The 26555-nt window shown below is 34.8% G+C and overlaps 1 protein-coding gene across 8 annotated transcripts in view; it reads right to left on the reverse strand.

Moving 5' to 3' along the window:
• Positions 1–26555, reverse strand: part of LOC144836853 (uncharacterized) — a 103717-nt gene that overhangs the window by 45938 nt on the left and 31224 nt on the right. For all 8 annotated transcript variants that reach the window (XM_078691738.1, XM_078691737.1, XM_078691740.1 and 5 more), the window contains 3 exons: positions 16971–17153; positions 15782–15867; positions 14177–14331 (listed from right to left, as the gene is read on the reverse strand). In XM_078691738.1, the coding sequence (XP_078547864.1) occupies positions 14177–14331; positions 15782–15867; positions 16971–17153 (424 nt within the window). The remainder of the gene's footprint in view (positions 1–14176; positions 14332–15781; positions 15868–16970; positions 17154–26555) is intronic.

The following is a 26555-nucleotide window of genomic DNA, read 5'->3' on the forward strand; positions in this document are numbered from 1 at the left end:
CGGGATGCACATGCGTGGGCGGTGGATGACCTGTCCATGTCATGGGACGGCCTATGGGCATACGCGTTCCCGCCAATATCAATCATACCAATAGTACCGACTCACATTCAGCGCTTCCGATGCCGAGTTCTGTTGATCACACCGTTCTGGCCCCGTCAAGCGTGGTATCCACTTCTTGTTAGTCTTTTAACGTCTGCACGGATCTACTGGCGCAAAATCGTGCAAGGTTCTCAGCGATCAACCTACAATCCCTGAACCTGACTGTTTGGCCATTGTCAGGGATCAGCTTAGAGACTTGGGCATTCCGGACGGCCCAGCCACCCTGGCGGCCAAATGTAGAAGAGAGTCGACTCTCACCGTCTATGACACTTCTTTCGCTGTACGAATCAGGCTTGCAAGTACGCACTGTGTCAGGCTACCGGTCCGCGGTTGTGGCCATTACTCCGCCATTCAAGGATGGCTCGACGGTATCAACTTCCGCAGTAACCACGCAGTTGTTACGCGGTATGTTCAGAGAGCGACCTCCGTCTAAGGTCTTAGTTCCACGTCGAGACGTAATCGTTGTTCTATCCGCACTCACGCGCCCGCCGTTCGAGCAAGGCTTCGCTATACAATCTATCGCTTAAGACAGCGTTTCTGGTGGCGTTGTCCTCATGTAAACGCCGAGGCGAGCTGCATGCGCTCACGCTAGAGCCAGGCCATATACGATTTGAGTGTGGCGGAGTCCGGTTAACATTCAGGAAGGACTTTCTGGCCAAGTCCCGCCGGCTGTGTTTGTTCCATCAATGTCCGCATTCTCGGGGGTAGTAGAGGACAAATTCTGGTGCCCGGTAAGAGCACTCAAATTCTACATCCACCGAACAGAGACGTTGCAAGAGGGTATATCTCACTTATTCTTCACATCGGTCCCCCCGTATCGGCCAGCCGCAAAATCCATGATTGCCAGCTGGGTCGTGGCAGCGATTCGGTCCGCTTATGAGTCGTCCAGCACTCCGCCGCCGGCACATATGCATGAGGTGTTGCTACATCCTGGGCATTGTACGCTGGTGTTTCTATATCACACATTATGACAGCGGCATGGTGGCGGACACAGTCTAAGTTTACTGCGCATTATTTAAGGGACATTTCTGCAACCATGGCGCCAGTAGCAGCAGCAGTGCTAAAGCCTAGGTTAAAGGTATGTACACTTTACTTGCTCTGCTCTTTGTTAACTTACTCCCACCGCCGACTAGTTCTAGTCCGGTGCTAATCTGGCTATTGTCGGTTTATACAGGTAAGCTAGGCACGATATAGACTACACAAACCAATAGTGGTGTTAGTAGTCTATGAGTTCTAGCTTACCTGTATAAACTCCCTCCCGCCGTCCCCGCAGTCAATTAAGCGGAAAATGATGACGGTGGTACGTTGGAACGTTCCCACATGAGGGCGTGGTTGCGGACTGGTCCATTATAATACAGGGGTGTTTTAGGAACTTTTCACTTTCGTATCTAAAGCCCTCCCCCTGGAGAGCACGGGCTATTGTTGGTTTATACAGGTAAGCTAGCACTCATAGACTACTAACACCACTACTGTAATCATGAGTATCACTTTTCATTATGAGGAGCTATAACATATTGAAATTTACTGTAATGATGAAAATAAGTGACCCAAGTAATTCACGCTTTTGAACATGATGACGTCATCAAAATTTAAAAATTGTAAATCATGTGAAAGATAATTGATTGACCTAGACAATATCAGAATCTGAAGGAAAATGGAATATTGATAATTAGAGATGCGGTCTATTAAATGTGATAAGTTATGAAGAAATAGACAAATATCCTATATGATATGATACGATGACGTCACAATGTCCGTTTAGCCTTATTGATGCATGATCGATATCTACAACTCATCAACTCCTAGAATATGTAATAAAAATAAATTTCACTGTTTACTTTAGAAAATATGACTCTTTAAAAAAACACGCGCGAATTGTCTAATTCAAAGTGTTCGTTGCTGAAAATGGTCTACGCTTGTGGACGCATCCCTCTCCAAATAAAGGCAAACGGACCACTTTTTAGTCGCGTGTAACGCAACTCTACAGCTGTTGGTCGGTCGGTTAGTCAGTTGGGGCTCATAATGAATGGAAATCTGTCAGCAAAGACAATGTTAAAAGATTTTTTTTAATTGCTATAATTCCTTTAACGTACTACTGCAAGGCAAATGTTCGAAATGCTCTCCAACCGTTATTAGATAAACATGGAGAACAATTACAGGATAAAGTATTTTGTATGTTACTCGCTGAAGTTATGAACATTGTCAATTCAAGTTCATTAGAATAAATAACACCTAACCACGTTTTAACTCTTAATTTCATGTTTCAGTTACTTCAAACCAGGTTTATTTCAGGAACTGGGAGATAGTGCAGCATCTAGCAAATGAGTTTTGGCACCGATATAAACATGAATACCTACAATTATTACAGACTACAAGACATAAATGGTAAACAGTCCAGGGAACCTATGGGAACTTGCCAGAGTCACTGACGTGACAAGTAGTGCAGATGGGCTTTTTAAGAAGGTCAAAGACCCATTCCCTACAATTTGTGACGTTTTGTAGAAATAATGCATATATATTACTTTAAAAACATTAAACCAGGTCATTCCTTGTCTTAAATATACGTTTTATGGTAAATTATGATAAAAAGAGAGACACAATGCACTACCTAAGTAGCTCGCGGTGAATGTCCTCTCGTGGGCAGTCTTTAGGCCTAGCCTAACTAGGCTTAGTTTTGTAGGCCTAGCTGGTAAACATCGGTAACGTACGAACATGGGTGAATTACAGAACAAAAACAGAAATATCAATCCGCGCTCAATGCATGTTGGGATTTATAGCGGGCCGCTAAAATGATTAGAATCAACTTATTTTCACATTTTTAACCGTTTAAAGACTAGCAAAGTTATCTCAATAGGACCATATAGTATTTATTTTTACATTAAATGTAATAATAATAATAATAATAAGCTTTATTTAATCACGGATACTTAACTCAACTAAAAGTTGTTTTTCAGTAAGACCGTGCTCAAAGGAAAACACCAACAAAAATAAATGTAAAAAGCAAATATCAAATCAAATAATAAAACAATTACAGAAGCAAAAAAACAAAAGCAGATAATAAAACAATTACAATAAAATAAAACAAGGATACACTTACTAACTATAAAATTAAATAATACACTACATTTAAATAAAGCTACATGAAATTAGCAGTTAACAGTTTCTTAAAAAGAGAGACAGAGTTCACATTTTTAATATCTTCATGTAGCTCATTCCAAACCTTGGCACCTCTATATGATAAGCTACGTTTTTTGTAGTTTGTGTTTGGTTTTGGTACAATTAAATTTGGCTTAGTTCTAATATCATAGTAATTGTTTTTAATATTGAACTTATTTAATAAATATGGAGGTGCAAGGTTATTCATAATCTTAAACATAACAATAGCTTCATTTATATATAATCTTTCATCTAAGTTCATCCAATTTAGACTTTGTAGAGCTTGAGTACTAGAGTCGGTTTGAGACTTGTTTGTAATAACTTTTGCTGCGCGATTTTGAAGAACTTGTAGTGTTTTACTTTGAGTTATATTTGAACGTCCCCAAACAACATGGCAATACTCAAGATGAGGAGCCATAAGTGATTTGTATAGTTTGCATTGAATTTCTTTTGGAAATATATTATTAGTCTTTTTTAAGTAGTACAAGCTCTGCAAAACCTTAGATTTAACATTATCGATTTGTGAGCACCAAGAAAGATTATTATCTAATATCACACCAAGGTGTTTACATTTATTTACACGAGAGATTGGTTCTCCATCTATGTTAATGTTGACTTGTAAGTCAGATAGTTTACTTAACCTCTGACTCGTTCCAATTAACATAAATTCAGTTTTTTTAACATTTAGGCTAAGTTTGTTGCATATGAGCCATCTTTTAAGACACAATAAGTCAGAATTTATTGTTTCAGTAAGGTTATTAATATTATTGGAAGTGTAGTATATGGCAGTGTCATCAGCATACATAGAAACAGAGCATTTATTTACAGCATTAGGCAAGTCATTAACATAAAGGAGAAACATTAATGGTCCAAGGATGGACCCCTGAGGAATTCCACATATACTGTGACTTTCATCAGAAGAATCACCATTTACATTGGTTATATGTACACGATTTTGCAGGTAGTTTTCAAACCACTGAATAACATTTGAATGAAAATTGAAAGATCTTAGTTTATTGATAAGAATACTGTGATTTACTGTATCAAAAGCCTTTTTCAAGTCTATCATTACTAACCCAATATAATTTCCTTTGTCAATGGCTTCTAGCCAGGTCTCTGTGATATTAAGCAATGCAGTCGTAGTTGAGTAGCCTGGTCTAAACCCAGACTGATTTTCATATAGCATTTTGTTTAGATTTAGGAAATCATAAACTTGTTCAAATACAACTTTTTCAAGAACTTTAGATAATATTGGGAGAATTGAAATTGGCCTATAATTATTACATTCATTTTTATTTCCACCTTTATGAAGAGGGCAGATCTTGGCCCTTTTCCATTGTTTTGGAAAAGTTAAATTTTTTAAAGATGTTTGCATTATCATTTAGAGAGATTGCTTTGAATTACCAGGCAGCTTGCTGGATTACTATGTTTTATTTTATTATAAGAAATACATTACAAAGAAATACAACTTGCAACATGTTTACTAGTCCTGGTTCCCTATTATACTATTCGGCCAAGTGTACTATTGAGGAAGCTGATAACAATTAATGTAAATCCTTATTTATGTTCATGGATATTGATAAGCAATTTTGTTACTGGTAGATGTCAACGAGTTAAGGTCAACAATTAATTTGAATTATATTGACCCAAATACGGGAACACCGCAAGGATGTGTGTCATCCCCACTTTTATTTTCAATATATGTTAGTGATTTAAGATGTAATGTTAATTCATGTAACCTTATCAAGTTTGCGGATGATATGTGTTTTACTGGTCTTATTACAGGAGGAGATGAATTTGTATAGAGAAGAAGTATCAAGGGTTTTAGATTGGTGTAATACTAATTATTTGTGTATTAATTCTAAAAAAAACCAAAGGGCTTATATTCAGAAAAAATGTTAATCACATTCCACGGAAGTCATGTTGAAAATCTCATAAATATTTAGGGGTTTGGATAGATATGAATCTAAGTTGGGATACACATACATATAAAGTGTATGCTAAAGGTGTTCAACGTCTGTATTCCTTAAGGAAGTTGAAACAATATTATATATAGGCCGTGATTTTAAATGTCATGAACTATGACGAAAATTATGAAATTACGACTTTTATAATTGAACTGGTCATATGATGACGTCACAATATCCGATGCACATAATTTGTACATGAATTCGTATCTACAATTCAACAGCTTCCAGAAAACGTTTTAATCATGAGTATCACTTTTCATTCTGAGTAGCTATAACATATTGAAATTGATTGGAATGATGAAAATAAGAATCCAAAGTTATTCACGCTTTTGCACATGATGACGTCATAAAAATTTTTAAAACGGTAAATCATGCGAAAGATAATTGATTGACCTAGACAATATAAAAATATGGGGGAAATGGAATACGGATATTAAGTGAAGATGCGCTCTATTAAATGTGATAAGCTATGACGAAAGAGACAAAAATCCTATATTTTATATTTGAGTGGCCATACGATGACATCACAATGTCCGGTTAGCCATATTGATACATGATTCGATATCTACAACTCATCATCTTCCAGAATATGTAATTTAAAAAAAGTTCACCATGTAGTTTAGAATCTATGACTGTTTAAAAAAGGGCATAATTTTGACAAATTTTTGAACTTTTTCATAAAAAACGCGTGCAAATTGTCCAATTCGACGTGCTCGTATGACGTGAGTCGAAAGCGTTTGAAAGTTGGTAAAATTACTAGAAAAGGCTCGAAAAAAATAAATCACGCAAAAAAAGATTGTTTTAGCTCTACGGGCGCACTGAATTTTTGACATGCTTAAAATTACATGAAACGCGTAGAAAGTTGATTAGAAATTAATTTTTCGCATTTTAAACACGCATGCGCGTATAACTTTCTGTGAAACATGCCATTTTTTTTCCACAGAAAGTTAGCGCATGATATAAATTACACTTTTGCTAAATTTCAATTTGAATTGGTATATGGGTTTCGATCTATGTTAAATACGCGAAATTCATAAAATTGCTGTGTGAAGTCATAAAACGAAGTTTCTTGCACATCTACAGCTACAGGTCAATCTTATGACAAAGTTATACAATCTTATGTTGGCCAGAATTAGAGATACGCTGCGGACAAAATTTGTGAAAAGAAAGAAGAATAAGATAGAAGAAAAAAAAGATCGTGACAATAACAAGGGGTTATCCGCCAAGTGTGGATAACCAATAACAATATCACATCTTCAACCTAAACACATAGTAGGCCTACTTCTTGTAGTAAGGCCTAGTGTTTATAAATCAACAAAGTGTACGTCAGCTTCTCATTTGGCGAACAATTGTGACCAGCTAAGTGTAAATAACAAAAATAACATAGCGTTTTCAGGGGATTTCAGGACACCATATTAATTTTTTTAATCCGGAGGGTCGTATGAGAAATCATTACAGAAGTTTAATTTAAACAGCAATTAAAATAATCACATGCTGAAGATGGCTGTGTTATACATTTATATATAGGCCTATGCATTTGTATCTAAATTTTATAGACATCAGTGAGTTGTTGCAGTCAGTAAAATCTTGGTTCTTCAACAGATGGTAGTCCATTAATAACTTGCTAGAGGATTCAACATCTGCACATTCTCATGGAAGACCAAAGAAAACAAACTGCAAATTTCAAAACTAAGAGGTCTAGTTACATTAAAATGGCCTAGCTTCAAAATCAGGGAAATCAATCTCACTATCATTGATATATTAGTATTTGCCATAGAGTAGCCCTTGAATGTGATGATTCAAATGATGCATTTAAACACATTGACAATGTGCAACTAATTATCACTCAGTTATGGAAGCTGTTTGAACATTCGCCCAAAAAGTGGCAGCTTACCAGAAGTGCCAACAAGAAGTATAAAAGTCTCTTCAGTTGGGTGAAAATGCAAAGAAAATAGTAACCAGAAAACTAAAAAAAAGCATGTAAAACAATTAGATGGCTATCTTGTGATGCTTCTATCAAATCAGTTTTTAAGGACAGTATCATTCGTATTCTTCAAGCATTAAGTGAAACTAACAACTTTGGCTTACCGAAGAAAATAGACAGTGCTAAATGTATTGGTCCTGTAAACATTTTGCATTTTGTTTTACCAAATTTGTCGGAGATTTTCCATCAACTTCTCACAGTTGATGCCAAATGTGCTGCCTGCTGAGGTTTTATTTTGAAGGGTTAGAAGGTGATATTGTGGTTACTGTATCAAATAACAATTAGCTTATGCCTAAGGTTTTATTGAAGAGAAGAAAGTGATTTTTTAAAATGTTATTGTTTTTAACACATTTCATAAAGCAACTGGTGTACAGAGAGAAATTGCCATTACGCTTGGTGAGACAATCCAAGAGAAGATAACTGCTATGCAATTTTATGTGACGACTCATCGCATACTATGTCTGTGAAGTTGGTTACTAGTTCCTAGTTCCTTATTCAAATTCAATTAAAGGGACAGTCACAAATATTTTTAAAAACAGATTTTAATAAGTAATAACTGTCTAATTGATTTGTTATTGCATCAACATGTTAGCCTTAACCTCCTCTACTTCTTCCGGTCAAAGTTCAATAACATTTTATGCATTTACACCCTCTACGGCGAATAAGTAACTAGCTTTTACGAACGTTATAATACTTGACCTACTTCCTTTTTTCAAAATATTTTGGTATGGATCGATCACCCTTGACCTACTCTACCATTTGCCACCCCAGTTCCGCGAACTTTTTTGCGTCTACGCCCTCTACGGCGAATAAGTAACTGGCTTTACGAACGTTATAACACTTGACCTACTTAATTTTTTCAAAATATTTTGGTATGGATCGATCACCCTTGACCTACTCTACCAATTGCTACCCCAGTTCCGCGAACTTTTTTGCGTCTACGCCCTCTACGGCGAATAAGTAACTGGCTTTACAAACGTTATAACACCTGACCTACTTAATTTTTTCAAAATGTTTTGGTATGAATCGATCACCCTTGACCTACTTTACCATTTGCCACCCCAGTTCCGCGAACTTTTTGGCATCTACGCCCTCTACGACGAATAAGTAACTGGCTTTACGAACGTTATAACACTTGACCTACTTAATTTTTTCAAAATATTTTGGTATAGATCGATCACCCTTGACCTTTTCTATCATTTTCCACCCCAGTTCCGCGAACTTTTTTGCGTCTACGCCCTCAGCGGCGAATAAGTAACTGGCTTTTACGAACGTTATAACACTTGACCTATATATTTTTTTCAAAATATTTTGGTATGAATCGATCACCCTTGACCTACTTTACCATTTTCCACCCCAGTTCCGCGAACTTTTTTGCATCTACGCCCTCTACGGCGAATAAGTAACTGGCTTTACGAACGTTATAACACTTGACCTACTTAATTTTTTCAAAATATTTTGGTATGGATCGATCACCCTTGACCTACTCTACCATTTGCCACCCCAGTTCCGCGAACTTTTTTGCGTCTACGCCCTCAACGGCGAATAAGTAACTGGCTTTTACGAACGCTATAACACTTGACCTACTTAATTTTTTCAAAATATTTTGGTATGAATCGATCACCCTTTACCTACTTTAAATGCTGTTTTAATTTCAGGTAGTCATGTTCTACTTGTGTTGAAAAGTGTTAATGAATAAAACGGAATAAATAACTTGTGGTTATCGTTTTTAACCAAACTGTTGTATTTGTGTTTGCTTCAGAAATTATCTTCTAGAATCGTAACAAGTCAAAACAAAACTAAAATGAATTCGCCGTAAAAGGACATAGGTAAAAGTTCGCGGAACTAGTTTGGCAAATGGTAAAGTAGTCAAGGGTCATCTACCCATAACAAATTAATTATTCGCCGTAGAGGGCGTCGATGCAAAAACTATTTGGAAAAAATTAAGTAGGTCAAGTGTTATAACGTTCGTAAAAGCCAGTTACTTATTCGCCGTAGAGGGCGTAGACGTAAAAAAAGTTCGCGGAACTGGGTGGCAAATGGTAGAGTAGGTCAAGGGTGATCGATTCATACCAAACTATTTAAAAAAAATTAAGTAAGTCAAGTGTTATAACGTTCGTAAAGCCAGTTACTTATTCGCCGTAGAGGGCGAAGATGCAAAAAAGTTCGCGGAACTGGGGTGGCAAATGGTAAAGTAGGTCAAGGTTGATCGATCCATACCAAAACATTTTGAAAAAATTAAGTAGGTCAAGTGTTATAACGTTCGTAAAGCCAGTTACTTATTCGCCGTAGAGGGCGTAGACGCAAAAAAGTTCGCGGAACTGGAGTGGCAAATGGTAGAGTAGGTCAAGGGTGATCGATTCATACCAAAATATTTTGAAAAAATTAAGCAGGTCAAGTGTTATAACGTTCGTAAAGCCAGTTACTTATTCGCCGTAGAGGGCGAAGATGCAAAAAGTTCGCGGAACTGGGGTGGCAAATGGTAAAGTAGGTCAAGGTTGATCGATCCATACCAAAACATTTTGAAAAAATTAAGTAGGTCAAGTGTTATAACGTTCGTAAAGCCAGTTACTTATTCGCCGTAGAGGGCGTAGACGCAAAAAAGTTTGCGGAACTGGAGTGGCAAAAGGTAGAGTAGGTCAAGGGTGATCGATTCATACCAAAATATTTTGAAAAAATTAAGCAGGTCAAGTGTTATAACGTTCGTAAAGCCAGTTACTTATTCGCCGTAGAGGGCGAAGATGCAAAAAAGTTCGCGGAACTGGGGTGGCAAATGGTAGAGTAGGTCAAGGGTGATCGATCCATACCAAAATATTTTGAAAAAATTAAGTAGGTCAAGTGTTATAACGTTCGTAAAGCCAGTTACTTATTCGCCGTAGAGGGCGTAGACGCAAAAAAGTTCGCGGAACTGGAGTGGCAAATGGTAGAGTAGGTCAAGGGTGATCGATTCATACCAAAATATTTTGAAAAAATTAAGCAGGTCAAGTGTTATAACGTTCGTAAAAGCTAGTTACTTATTCGCCGTAGAGGGCGTAAATGCATAAAATGTTATTAAACTTTGACCGGAAGAAGTAGAGGAGGTCAAGGCTAACATGTTGGTGCAATATCAACTCAATTAGACAGTTATTACGTATTAAAATCTGTTTTTTTTAAATATTTGTGAATGTCCCTTTAATTGAATTTGAATAAGGAACTAGGAACTAGGAACTAGTAACCAACTTCACAGACATTCGCATACTGCTCAAATGGAGCAAATGATATCTTTTATTATTTATTGTTTGGTAAAATCACATGAATCATTCAAATTAAGCTTTGGCTATTATATATATGTGAATTCGGAATTACTGTCCCAACTGAACAAGGCACAACTTAAAGTTTAGGATGTTTAAAAACATTTAAATCTGGAAAATGTCATTTGTCAAATTTATGTTTGTTTTTTAAATTATTTTGGCAAAAATATTTTTTCAGGCAATAATAAATTATATATATACCCTTTTTTACCCTTCTTAGCTGAAAGGAGACGTTTCATGTCCCACTGTTGTCAATTTTGTCATTTACGTTGTGAAACAACCAATTTTCTAACGGAAAAACTCCATCTCGTACTACATTAATTTATTACGAATTTATAATTGCTTGTATATTCAATGTACGTTTGAAAGTGCCAATCGTGGTCTATAATTCAAGAAAAACACACATTTTGAATGTATCGATAAAAGCGTAAAAGTCTAGGACTAGCCTACACTCCATACAGGTTCATAGGGTGTTAGATTTTTCCCTGAAATGTTCTGATTATCAACATAATTATTATCTACGAAAATACTATACAATTCAATTATTTTTAAGTATTTAATTACAAACGTATAACAACAGCGTAAATTTTACAAAAACGTAAACAACGGGACTGGAAGAAGTAATTGCCTTATATTGTTAATGGCATAACTAAATACGGCGGGGATTTTCCTCGGATTTCTTAATAGACTTTGCGTAATAATAGTCTACTGCATTGTTTTCTTCGTCATACAGGGTCAGGGCAATTATGGCATGTAGCCTAAAAATTCACAACGTAAAACATTGACGAGACTTGAATTCAAAACCTTCTGTTTTAAGGTTAAGATTTACACGATATATGCTAACAGATGATCAGATAGGTTGGTGCTCTGTAGATAAAAATTTTCTTGAAAGTTTCGGTTCTAGTAGTCCATGGGATTTAGCTAAAAAATGACCCTTTTCTCACACAAATTGCAAGAAAAGGTTTTTTTGATGAAATGTGTTCTTTAGACCCTACTGAACACATTTATCAACGTTAGGACATTTTTCGACAACAGGAAGTAGCCTAATTTGCATAATTAAAAATGGCCGCCATTTTTAATAACGTACTCTGTATCTTGGAAACCGCTAGTCACAGATACTTAATTATGGTGTCAAAATCGTTAGAATATATGTTTTTATATTCACTTTATTGAAAAAGTTTGTCCAAAAATGAATGAAAGTGCTATTTCTAACATTATTGACCTTTGACCTTGAATTCTCATATCTCAGCAACCACTAATCGGAGATATACAAATTAGGGCTTAAATTGTTCAGAAACTACACATTTATATCCAGTCTAATGGCATGTTTTTGCAAAAAATGGCCGATTCTAACATTATTGACCTTTGACCTTGATTTATCATATCTTAGCAACCACTAATCTGAGAGACACACAATATGGCTCAAACTGTTCAGAAACTACATATTTATATTTAGTCTAATGGCATGTTTTTGCAAAAAATGGCCGATTCTAACATTATTGACCTTTGAACTTTGCACTACATAAAATCGCATAACTTTGAAAATATTGTACATATGAAAATATTTTTAGTGTCAAATTGTTCAAAACATACATGTTTCTATAGAGTCCAATGACACCTTATGTCCAATAATGGCCTATTGTATGGTCGTTAACATTTGAACTATATTTGAAAAGGATTTTTAAACCCGGAATCTTCTTCATGTAGGCATTCATTAAAACATGTGATTTGGCACTACTTGTTTAGAATATGGTGGTAATTTAAAGTGCATGTACAGTAAGGATAGCATCACTCTTGAGGGCATTCTTTTAGGTTGAAACATTATTAATAAGGCCTTTTCTACTACTAGACGCATTGTTGACAACTGGAATTTTAAAAGGTCGATATTAATGCAACATATTTAGTTTAGTTTAATTAATTAGCTATCGAGACTCATAATTAGGCTGACCACCACTTGCAATATTTTCGCCGTATACAGTTAAAACCTCAGTTTCTTATGGAATTTATTTATTTATTTCAATAACCATATACAGTATGACTACTAGTGGTGTATAGTTTTTTACCTTTTATAATTTGTTTTTGTACCTTTTTTACGTGAATGTATTGTGTATGTACCATGTTTCTATGTGGTTTAATTTTTACCATTTTTTAACCATCATTTTAATGCTTTTAATATAAATATCTTGTAATTCAGCTTCGCTGCGAAGACGATAAGAAATAAAATAAACAAACGTGTAAACTTGTAGGCAGTTTATGAATGAATGCAATAGTTTATGCTTATACATTTAATGTACCATGGCCTACTTTAAACTAAACATAATAAGTCAACGTTGCAACTCTTACATTTTAGAGTGCCAAATTACATGTTCTAATGGTCAAGGTCAATAATGTTAGAATCTGAACAAAAACATGCCATTAGATTAAATATAAATATGTAGTTTCTGAACAGTTTGAGCCATATTGTGTGTCTCTCAGATTAGTGGTTGCTAAGATATGATAAATCAAGGTCAAAGGTCAATAATGTTAGAATCGGCCATTTTTACAAAAACATGCCATTAGACTGGATATAAATGTGTAGTTTCTGAACAATTTAAGCCCTAATTTGTATATCTCCGATTAGTGGTTGCTGAGATATGATAAATCAAGGTCAAAGGTCAATAATGTTAGAAATAGCACTTCCATTCATTTTTGGACAAACTTTTTCATTAAAGTGAATATAAAAACATATATTCTAACGATTTTAACACCATAATTAAGTATCTGTGACTAGCGGTTTCCAAGATACATAGTACGTTATTAAAAATGGCGGCCAATTTTAATTTTGCAAATTAAGCTACTTCCCGTTGTCGAAAAATGTCCTAACGTTGATAAATGTGTTCAGTAGGGTCTAAAGAACACATTTCATCAAAAAAACCTTTTCTTGCAATTTGTGTGAGTTAAAAGTCTAAATCCCATGCGACTATAGGGACAAACTGACACTTCAAGTCCATCGATTTGGAATTCTGGCAAGATGCAGGGCAAGGTATTCCAGACAGACAGAGAGTTTTCACCCAATTTTTAGTCGCGTGCAACAGCAGCTCATTATGTCGGTTGGTTGGTCGGTCAGTTGGTCGGTAAACACTAACTTGAGCACGAGACTGCAGCCATGTATATGGCCTTGTTGAACAAAAGGCTTACCAGAGTTTTAAAATGTTAAATAAATGTTAAATGTAATGCATTCTGGTCCTCAAGTTTAACTGGAAACTGAGGAAATTCGGATTAGGCCTTCCTCGGAACCACGGCAGCCAGCAGTGAAGCGCCTACCAGATCAGCACACTGGGAGACGATCCCCTACTCTTTTTGAATAGTGTACCAAGTTCTTTAACGTGCACTGTTAAGTACACGGGACCAACGGCTTTACATCCTATCCAAAGGATGAGGCAATGAGAGTAAAGCATCTTGCCTAAGGATGCAATTAGTATGGTACAGATAACCTCGAACCCATGCCTATCACATGCTAGTCCGATATTACTATTACACCATCACTCTCCGATATATACAGCACCCGCCGCTATTTCTAGACGGTCTCCCAGCGGGCCCAACGTTGCTTAACTTCGGTGATCTGACGAGAACCAGTGTTTCAACGCAGTATAGGGGATGAAAAGTCTCAGTCAAAAGGTAATTCACTTCTAGTTCACCTGTCTTTTTATCAACATTTGATGAATGATGATCCATGATTTTGCCCACTTCCAACCTACATAGGTTGTTGTCATGTAGTGCAGATATTGTTTTCTCTAAGTGTTTTATTGTGAGATGCAGTTCTTTGTTCTCACTCGCAAGCTGATCAATAGTTCTATAAATTAAAGCAATGACAATAATAATGATTTTGTACATAGATTGCATTCATGTGTAGTCATCAATTTTAATTTAAATATTAATGTTATACCTATATCTATACAAGATAAGACGATTTAAAGACACTAGATCTGCAATTTTTAACATTTTGTAAAAATAATTTAATTTAAAAATTTAAAAACATTAAACCAGGTCATTTCTTGTCTTAAATGTGCGTTCTAAGGTTAATTGTGATAAAAGGAGAAAAACAATGCACTACCCAAGTAGCTCGTGTCAAAAGTTCTCTTAGCTAATACCCCTTTCACACCAAAAGCAAAACACTTTGGAGTTGATGTCCCTGTGTTGTGAAAGGTAAAATCCAACAACTCCAGAGTTCAAAACAGCGGGGTTGAACAGCTGAACGTTTTCCGAACTGCAGGGACACACCAGTGTTTTGGTATGAAATGTACCAACATCAAACTCTGGAGTTTTTAGGTCAAAAGATCATCAATCATTGCTTAGTTTTATTTCGAAATACTTTAAATATTTGTACAAAATATATAGCGGGTCTAAAAAATAATAATAGTCCTTACGTCGAACGTGAAAAGTAGCCTAGAAACAACATCTCGTTGCTCATCAAAAATAGTTTTTGACGCCATAGGCTGTTATATATAAATACTATAATGCTAAAATGAAAGAGTTCCATGAAAAATAACCTGTCATTTGGTGAAAAATTAGCCTCTAAATCGGTAAACTTTTGTTTGTTTGCCTGGGTCAATTATTGAATAAGTTAGGACTGATTTACCCGCACAGAATGTTATCGTCCAAGGTGATGAATATTAAGTAAGTAATACAACAATAATAGGTACACAGCAAGTACATGGTGTGCAGTAGTTTCAATGTCAAAGAGTTTTTTGTTGTTTTTTTTTTCAAGCATCACAAATGGTAAGAAAAGAAAAATTTACTAATCTGTATGATTTTCCTTTAAAACTTTATTATAATACAGTATACTTGTTTATAACTTCATATAATATATCCCATCTAATTTCTATTTTTTCTGAAATATTCAGTTCATATTATTAATTAATATTAATTGCATTCTAAAGTGTTTTTGCTATTTTGTTTTTTTTCTTTATTACATTTATATGGCGCTTTTTACAAAGTTACAGTTCATTTATTTGTTTACCCTTTCACGCGATCGATCGAATCACAATATGAAAATATCAACCCACACACGATGTATGTTGGGATTTATAGCGAGCCACTTAAAATTATTAGAATCAACTTATTTTTCACACTTTTAACCGTTTAAAGACGAAAAAAATATTGCAATAGTATAGTATTTCTTTTTACATAAAATGTAGTGTGTGAAATTAAATTAGGTTAAAAAAACAGAGGTCTAGTGTCTTTAAGTTGAATACAGTAATGTGTTTTAATTATTTAGTAGTTGTGTTGATTGTTATACTTACTCATTGAATGTTGTCTCCATCATAGAGTTTTCTGATACAGTATTGGTTAGTTGTTTTTGTAACGTATCTTCAAGTCTATCTGGAGTCTTTGAATACAATTAGTACAGCTAATATTATTTTACGTCTTTTATTATTAACAAATCAAAACTACAACTACTGCATGGTATGTTTCATCGTGGAGATACCTTCTCTGTGGTTTTATAAATTTAACAGAAAGTAATTCAACTTTTGCATGTGCACAAAATAGTAAACAGTAGAGGTCAAACTAAGTTTCAAGATTGGTAGATGGACCAATAAATTCAATATACAATTATTAATTGAATATTTTATTTACATTTTTTCAATATAGTCCAGATCCCTATGTATTTTCGTGTGCAGATCATGGGGAAAATGTAAACACTATTGTTTTTTATGAATATTTGAATCATGCATGCTGGTTATAAAAACCCATGTTGTCAAATTTCTAAAATTCATCTTTGACCTCTGATCTCAATTTGAATGTTTTGACCCATTAAAAACAAAATGGTCATATCTTAATAACTCATTACGCTTAGATTAAATGAAATAATTTTAGTCAAATTCAAATTATGTGGGAGATGCATATTAATATTCATTAATGGAAAAGTTTGTCCAAAAATGGCTGGAAATATGATTTTTGGCATTTTTAACCTTTGACCTACATATCATATAACTCCGTAACTAACAGTTGGACAAACTTTAAATAGGGCTCAAATTAATCTGAAGGTATGTTTCTATTCAGTCTATAAGAACTTTTTCAAGAAAATGACCTGAAATCTTCTTATTGATCTTTGACCTGTACTGGTAGTACACATTCCTATAATCTCAAAACTATTGGTCGTAAAATGTTTTTTTGTGAAATTGTTGTATAAATAACATTTTATAAAAATGTAAAAGAATTCTATTTATGATCACTAACTTTGTAATTTATTAACATCACTAGCATTTGTTTTAGTATTAAAATGTGTTACTGTTATATTAGCTGATTTTAAGCACTTAACATGAATTTATCAGAATTATGTGTATTTAATATAAAGTTTTGCCTTAAATAATGCTAAGAAAAGAATAAAGATTCTGAAAATCAATAAGGTTATAATTGCAAGATAATGCATATAACCTAATAAATGAAAACAAACCAAACAGTTTTAAATGTTATTTGTTTTAATACTACCTGCTTTTCATCTAAATCTTCCTTTTTCTGTTGTAACTCAGCAATTTTGTCTTTGAGCTCATTTCTTTGGTTCCAAATGAACAGAATAACCTTCTGGAAAAACACATGGTCTTTAACACAGCCATCCGGTCCTCCGTCCATAGTTTCCAATTCATGAAATATATGCAGGAGAATGTTTTCCTGCTGTAAAAATGAATAATACCAGTGTTTAAGGAGTAGGATTCTTGTATTCTTGATCTGAATTTAGCTAATTAGCATTCTGCAAACTTCTTATTGGTGATTGCATGGTGGCGTCACACAGCAAATATCCAATTTTTTTCTCTACACCAAACTGACTCTAAAAGGGAATAATTTCCGGCTTTTTGGATATATTTGACATGAAACAGCTCATAAATTAACAACAAATCGTTATTGATTGAAGAATACAACAAAAATCTATAATTTGTAAGTCAAAACTATTCTTCTCAAAATCTTGATCAGCTAGGCCTTCGCTCCACAAGTACATTTGTTGCTACCCATCGTAACTACGGACGCCAACCAAGACGAGCCAAGTAGGCCTATTGTACGGTGGACTACATATTGCATAGGCTTAAACTTTGTGATTTCTTATATCTTCTACAAAGCAAACTTCAACCCAACTAGTGCTGATTGTTATACGACCGTCTAAAATACTATTTTATGTACAAAAACCTGCTGTAACTGAGTTTTTTAAAGCTTTACTTAATTTGAACAACATAATCTTGATCATCAAGGTTCAAATCCAAACGCGGTCGTCACACCTAAGCAAGCACAAACAATGGCATTGTCACCAAATGATAGCGCTGACTTGATTGAATTATTTCAATCAATAAAATCGCCCCCCGTATTATCACCAGTTTCTCCAGAACATGAACTATCCCAAAATCCTGTTTACAACAACCAAACGAAATCGCCTCCAATACTGTCACCGGTCTCTACCACACAAAATCCAGTTAAAAATAAACTTGAACAATACCTTGTGGAAGAAAGAGGCACAATAGAATGTATAGCAGGATGTGATTCAACAGGAAAAACGAAAACACAATAGCATGTACTCTTTGTTCAAAGCAGTACCACAGGACATGTGTAGACGCTAAAGGAAAAAAAGGCCCATGGATATGCTTAGTGTGTAAACGTATTCCTAGCATCCTATCAACTCTAACAGAGACTATCTTAGTATTTGACCAACGTCTAAGATACATTGAGGAAAGGTTGACCAAAAAGAAACCTGATTCAACCAATGAAGTGACCAAGACCCAGGAAAACAAACAACTTCTCATAAACAATGAGTCAATGAAAAAAGAAAGAGAATGTCTGCGACATGAACTAAAAGAAAGTAACAACATCCTCATTGAAAACACCAAACTAAAGGCTGAAATAAAGCTCCTATGACAGGAGCTACACCGAAATCAACAGACAACCCAACGCTACCAGCCTACAAGAAATTAGGGCAGAAATGGAAAAAATGAAAGAAAAAATCAATAAAACAGAAAGAGAAAACAAACAGCTAATGCTTTCATAGATGTCAAGCGAAACAACGATATGATACTGCAGAATGATAAACAAATAACACATCTCCAGGACAAACTACAGACAGCAATACACAAAACAGAAAAAGCAATTGGGAGATAGCGTACGAAGCAAAACAAACCCATGTAGCCATCGACGCATCAGACTTCCAAACTGTTAACTCAAAAAAAGACAGTCAGAAATTGTCGTATGCAGAAAGTCTTATGAAAAATAATGACAGACATCGAGCCTACGAAAGCAAGAAACTATCTGTACTACTATTAGGAAATTCGCACCTTAAAAAAGTCGAAGCAAGTTGTATTTTACCAAAAGCAGATGTAAGCGTACACGCATACACTAATGACCAAATTGGAAATGCACTTGATCGATCCACGAAACACTTGACTGTATAGTAATCCATGAAATAACAAACTCTGTAAAGGAATCAGCTCCAGAAAACTGCGCAGAAACGCTAGACAGCACAGTCAGTGAGTATGCCACAAAACATCCAGATACTAAATGTTTGATATCACTTGGCTTCTCACTAGCAGGCCCACTACATTTCAGAGTTGAAATAGCAAACTCATAAACGTATAAAGCACAAGATACGCACAGACAAAATACCAAACCTAACATTCTGCGACAATAGCAACTTCTTACGAAACGGCAAACTGGTCGACACACTTCTAGCACCTGATGGATACCATCTATCAGATGGAGGCACGAGCCTATTGGCCAGTAACGTCAGATACAAAGTTGAAAATGTTCTAGGTCTAGGCAGAAAAGCTAACACAGGGAGAGGTAGACCACGTTACCACAAATTTCAACAATTGTAAGGTAACAAAAATTCAGAAAGTTATTGTAACTGAAATTAAGCAGTAGACATAAGCATAGTATTATAAATTATATTAATTAAAATAGACAAATACAATCAATAAACATACAAAATCAAAGCATGGATAACAATAAAGATAACGATTATTTTATTAATGTTGGTCTCACGGTACGAGACAGTATTGAGCCATCAACGGCAAAATACTCTGATTACCTGCTAAACAGGCAAAGTAATTCTATGTTTTTCTACCATGTAAATGAGGAGGAAGTGTTAAAAGTGATTCAATCACTTGATGCAAACAAAACACCTGGTTTTGATGATATTTCACCAAATGTAGTCAAGGCAGTTGGTGATGCTATTGTAAAGCCCTTGACTTACATATTTAACGTATCTCTTCTCTTTGCAAAAGTAATTCCCATATACAAAAAAGGGGACCGTCATTTAGCCTCGAATTATCGCCCGATACTACCAATTTTCTCTAAAATCTTTGAAAAGATAGTCCATTCCAGATCGCATAATTACTTCAAAACTTACAATATACTAAATGATTGGCAATACGGCTTCCGAAACAATCATTCAACCTCCCATGCTATAATTGATTTGGTCCACAAAATACTAAAGGCATTTGAAAATAAAGAGTTCGTAATTGCCACATTTATGGATTTGTCAAAGGCATTTGACATTATTGACCACAGTATATTACTAAACAAGCTATTCCACTATGGTATAAGAGGTGTTACACTAAAATGGTTCAGTAACTATTTAAAATCACGAAAGCAATATGTTTTTATAAATGGTACTTCGTCTAATATTAAGGAGACTAGTATTGGTGTTCCACAAGCCGGGTCCGTATTGGGACCTTTGTTGTTTCTTGTATCATCATCAACAGTCGGCTGCGGAGCAGGCGACTACAAGCTTTCTCCAGCCACAATGGTCCTTGGCTAATTCTGACATCTTATCAGAGGTCATAACTGTACTGCTAGAATTGGTATACAGTACCTGAATAGCATTTACCAAGGGTTCTGGGATGCCATAGTGACGTAGGACTGTAAACATCACTGACCTATTGATCGAGTCGAAGGCTTTCTTAAAATCAACAAAGGTGATTATTAACGGAAGTTGGTAGTCTCTGAAGCCTTCCATAATTCTTCTCAAGATGTGTATTTGCTGAGCACAGCTGCGGCCTGGGCGAAAGCCTGCCTGGTTCTTCCGGAGCAGCGGATCAATGTGAGGCCGAATGCAGTTTAGAAGGATTCTGTTGTAAACCTTCGCAGCTATTGACATGAGAGAGATGCCCCTTTTCATAAGTGACAGATCACCTTTCTTTGGCAGTGGGATGATGACATTTGTCACCCACTGTTTAGGAGGCGACATTTTTTAGTACACCTCCGAGAAAAAGGCATGGATGGTATCAATCATCTGGTCACCACCTCCTTGGAGGGCTTCTGCCGTAATAGCACAATCGAGGCCAGCTGCTTTGTTGGTTTTCATAGCTGTGATAGCTTCTGCAGTTTCTTCACGTGTGGGAGGGTCAGTGCAGATTGGAAGATCGTCACTGGCAGGAGCAGGTAGATCTGATGGGGCCAAGCCACTGTCATTATTCAGAATGAAGGTAAAGTAGTTCTTCCACTCTTCAAGAAGGTGTTCTTCGTTCTCTGGTGGCTCGCCATTCCTCAGTTTCACCTTGACATTTTTCTTGGTGTTTTTCCTGGACAACGTGTGTATTATGTTCCAGGTGGTTGAGTACTGCCCTCTCTCATCAGCAATTTGCTGGTGAAGACTTGCAGCCTCATCGTCTTTGTATGGAAACATTATTTGGGGCAGTACATATGATAGTACACTAGAATCCCTTCTTAAACTCCAGAAAAAGGCTGCTAGAATTATTCTATTTAAAAAGCCATGGCAACATTCTGAGCCACTGTTTAAGCAATTGAATATACTTAAAATAAAAGATATCAACAGAGTTACCATCTTAGGTTTCATGGCCCAGATTAAAAGTGATGTTTTACCCAGACGAATCCAAATGATATTCAAAAGAAACGAAAATACTACCCATAATCTTCAAAATATTTGTAACGTAAAACAACCATACTCTAGGTTAACGTCTGGTCAACATTTTATCAGTATACACGGACCGAAACTATGGAACGAGCTCTGTAGAAATCACTTAGATATTGTTAAAAAAAATTATAAAATACCAAAAAAATATGTAAAAAGAGACGTTTTATCGAATTACAGAACTTAAAATGCTTCACTCATAAAATATATATGCATATATTATGCGTTGTGTTGGTGTGTGTGAGTATACACACATAGCCTGTTTTATATTATATGTATTCATACTTTTGCTATAATGTATAAAGAAAGAATACACATGTACTGGAAGTAATAAACTGAATATTTTCTTTTTAAGAAAAATAAATGTATAAATAATCATGTTAGAAAAACACTCGCTTTATGATGATGAACAACTCTAAAATGTATATAGGAAATGTTTTTTTTTTATTTTATATCTATTATGTTGTGTTTATTGTTTTATGTTTTTTATGTAAAAGGGTCCTGCGAAAACAGAAGTGTGAACTTCTCTATGCAGGATCCTTGCCATCATTTATGCTATGAAACTATATTTATAAACGATGAGTAAATAAAGTGAATTGAAATGAAATATTGAAATATTATTGCGCGGCCTAAATAAATGTTAGACATATTTCAGCACTAACATCATATTAAGTTCTTGTTCTCTTTTCATAATAGCATAATCTTTTTCTATGGTCAGTTTCAAATGTATGCGTGCATGGCGTTTGTTGTGTCAAAGTGACGAGTTCAAACCTAGTTCTACTTTCTTTCTCCCTCATTTTTTGTGTCTCGCGTATCTCTAAAATGTGTAAACATACATTTCATAAACTTTGTTAACATATGGACATTCAACGATGTCAGAGTTGTGCAACATAACTTACGCGCGATTTTATGAATTTCAATGATTGATCATAGGTTAAAAACGAAGTCATTTTTAATTGACACTTAATAAAAGTTAACTATCAGCCCATTATTGCTAAATTTGTCAAAATGGCTGACCAGTACTGACATGCCCCAGAGAAAAACTTATTACTATTAATAACAAGAAGATTGGAATCGCCTCTCATCTACCCATCGTGATGCAAGAATAAAGGAAACGCCTGACCAAAATTAACTGTTTGCTTAAACGGAAAGCAAGCAAAAATTAAAATTACTGGAACAAAAATAAAGCTGACAGTCCAGGCAATCTATGAAAAAAAAGGGGGTAACCCAAAACAAATTGCAATAGTTTTCAAACCTTTTTTATCTGATTCAGTACCTAATAGGACACTTTCTTTTCAAAATCTACCAAAATCGGATTAGTGGAACATATAATTTAGGGGTCATTTGAGGTCAAATAGGTCAAATTTGGTATTAATCAGTTTTTTCGATATAACATGACTGGTATAACATATTTTATCAAATGAAGTATCATATAATAGATATTTCAATTATCTATCTTATGATAGCAAACTTGATATGTTTACATGCAAACATGGTATAGTTTTTTGGTGAAAATTGTATTTTTTAACAATTTTTATCAAAAATTAAAATTTTTCAAGAATTATATTTTAGTCAAAATGTAACTTAATGACATATTTTTTAATCAAAGTTTTACAAATATTTTGCCTATAATATAGTTATGTAAAATTTACAATATCAAAACTGAAACGTAATTTGGTACAGAAAACAAATTTGGTATTAATCAGTTTTTTCGATATAACATGACTGGTATAACATATTTTATCAAATGAAGTATCATATAATAGCTATTTCAATTATCTATCTAATGATAGCAAACTTGATATGTTTACATGCAAACATGGTATAGTTTTTTGGTGAAAATTGTATTTTTTAACAATTTTTATCAAAAATTAAAATTTTTCAAGAATTATATTTTAGTAAAAATGTAACTTAATGACATATTTTTTAATCAAAGTTTTACAAATATTTTGCCTATAATATAGTTATGTAAAATTTACAATATCAAAACTGAAACGTAATTTTGTACGGAATTACAGGCATTTAAATAGAAACACTCAAAAGGTCAAATAGGTCAAATTTGCTAATAATCACTTTTTTAGATATAACTTATGACTGATTTAACATATTTTATCAAATAAAGTATCATATAATAGCTATTCTAATTATCTATCTAATGATACCAAACATGATATCTTTACATGCAAAAATTGTAAAGTTTTTGGGTGAAAATTGTAATTTTTTTATTTTTTATCCAAAATGACAATTTTTCAAGAACTATATTTTAGGGAAAAAAGGAACTTAATGACATTTTTTAATACACATTTTTACCAATATTTTACCTATAATATAGTCATGTTAAATTTACAATATCAAAACTGAAACGCAATTTGGTACGAAATTACAGGAATTTAAATAGAAACACTAAACAAATTTGAGGTCAAATGTTACAATGGTCCAAACCAGGACAAAACTGCGATTTTTTCTGTCAAAGTTTTCTCAATGGAATTTTCCACTCAGAATTTTCATCCAAATACCATACATAATCTTTGCCGGAGCCATGCTTACTTTTTCCCCAAATCCAAGATGGCGTCCGAAATTCAAAATGGCTGCCAAAATTATATAAACTGTATTCATAATGACTATGAAATGTTCTTTCCCCACTTTTTAAAGTGGATACGCCATCCTCAGCATGTATCTTTTAATTTAAAATGTTCAATCCAACAATGTCCTCCAAAATTCAAGATGGCCACCAACATTTTAAATGGCTGCTAAATTGACTTTTAATTGGCATTTAATTTTTACTATTAAATTGCCTTTCTAAACTGTTTAGATGGTTATGTCATCCTCAGCATGTCATATTAAAATTAGCATGAGACTCAAAATCTAAAATGGCTGCCAAATTCTAAAATGGCCACCATATTCATGAATTATGTTGGGTAAGAAGGGACTAACATTTCCTTATTTTTAGGTTTATCGAAAACCGAAACCATCCTATTGAACATAGATATCGAGAAATGTTGAAAATAATGAGAATTTGTAGTAGGGTAAGTCTAAACCTAAGTAAAACCTTGATAACATGATAAATATGACCACCCTATTAGTATTTTATAACTAATTATTGATAAGTTTTAGTGAGGCAACTCGTTTTTAAAAAATCTTGAAAACACAAGGTTCCACCTAGCTAACACAATGTTGAGAATTGTTAGTTGGAGGTCTCCATTTCAATTCAAGATCTATAAGAAAGTACAGAGACCACCATCTAGAACACAATATTGTGTAACCGGGCTTTTACAATTCATCGCAGGCAAAGACGAGACCTCTCCCTCTAGAACACATTAGAAAAATGTTAATGGCGTCTTTGCCCTAAAGAAATCTTGAGAGAGAGACTACAGTATCCTTCAGTAGGTTCTATGCTGGTTTCCCCCTGAACATTTGACCCCAGAGGAAATGTCTGGGGAGAAAAACCAGTAGTAGATGTCCAGGTGAAAAATTTACCTGTGGAAAATGTCCATGGGAAATTGTGCATGGAAAAATGTCCCTGTTCCCAGCCTGTTCCCCCTACTGTACTGTAGTAAATAAATGACATAATATTGACAGTTTAGTGGGGTTTATGTTTTTAAGCATTTTTTAAGTAATATTGAAAACAAAAGGCTCTATCCAAAACACAATATTGAGAATTTTTAGTAGGAGTCTCTGTTTTCATAATTTCACAGTAACACCACCCTCTTGAACATAATATTGTGAACTTTTTGTAGGGAGAGGTCTCTATTTTCAAAAACCCGAAAACAGAGACCCGATATAGAATACAATATTAAGAAGATTTTTTAGTAGAAATCTCTGTTTTGGAGATTTCTTGAAAAGAGAGACCACAGTGAGCTTTTCAATATTGTGTTAGGCTGTTCCCTGTTTTTAAGGTATCTCAAAACCCCTACTGTGTTTTACTGACAAAAACAAAAAACATCATAAAATATAATATTGAAAACTTTTAGTGGCAGTCTCTGTTTTTGAAAACCGGAAAACAGAGACCCAGTATGAATACAATTTTTAGTGAGGATCTTCGTTTTCCAGAAGTCCTGACAATATCAACCGCCCTATTAAGCTCTGTCTACACTATCAAACTTTATGTGACAAATAAATGTGATGTGCCCAAATATGGACATGATGATGTCATATCACTACCATTATTTGGGCACATCAAATTTTTTGTCACATAAAGTTTGATAATGTAGACAGAGCTTAACACAATATTGAGAATTTCTAGTCGTACCTCTGTATTTTTAAAGATTTCTTGAAAATAGAGACCACAATATTGAGAAGTTAATGGTAATATGTGTTTTTGAGATTTCTTAAAAAAACAAAAAAAAGTAATCATAGAACCAGTGGTGGCGCCAGGATTTGCCCGACGGGGGGGCCGAATTGCCCGACGGGGGGGCCGCATTCCCCGACCGGGTAGGGGGCGGGGCCGTACGCGCGAAAGAGGGGGATGGGTTTGGGAGGGGGTATCCCCCTCCTGAGCCTCAGAAAATTTTGAAAAAATAGATGCTTACACACTGTTTAATAGGCTAGAGCAACTAGTTTCCATTACATTTAATAACAATGTTACATAATGTAAATTTAAATAAATCCTTCCTAAATACTCTAATACAGATCTTTTTCGACGAACTAATAATAAACTTTGATCGAAAAACACTTCAAACGAAATGAACATTTGGTAATGCGGCACTCCGAAAATGCCTCGATAGTGCATGTGTTTAGTGTACGACTGTGCTTTGGTGGTCTGTTAACCTCAGATATATACCCTATAGCCGGGTGAATAACTCAATGTAATTTAGTATACAATGATTGCTGTAATCGCCGTGTCTATAACACAAATCAATAAAATGCCAAATCACCACACACGTTTTTTCGGCCGTGTACATAGAACAAGACATTTCATGTTTATGTTATGTCTATGAAATAATAATAAAAGAACATCATGTTTCTCGTTTTTTATTGTTTATACTGCATACCATTATATAAAAAATCTTCATACGCGAGAAAAAAGTTCACGATATTACACTCTACTCTGTACGGGGGTGTAAATATACAGGTCCACGCTAACGCTTGCACACGGACCAGGGCGGAAAATGGTGTATTTTTGGAGAGTGATGACGTCAGCATTCACACGAGGAGCGAGCTAAGAC

The sequence above is a fragment of the Antedon bifida genome, chromosome 3 (assembly GCF_963402885.1).
Source record: "Antedon bifida chromosome 3, ecAntBifi1.1, whole genome shotgun sequence".
NCBI classification, from domain to species: domain Eukaryota; kingdom Metazoa; phylum Echinodermata; class Crinoidea; order Comatulida; family Antedonidae; genus Antedon; species Antedon bifida.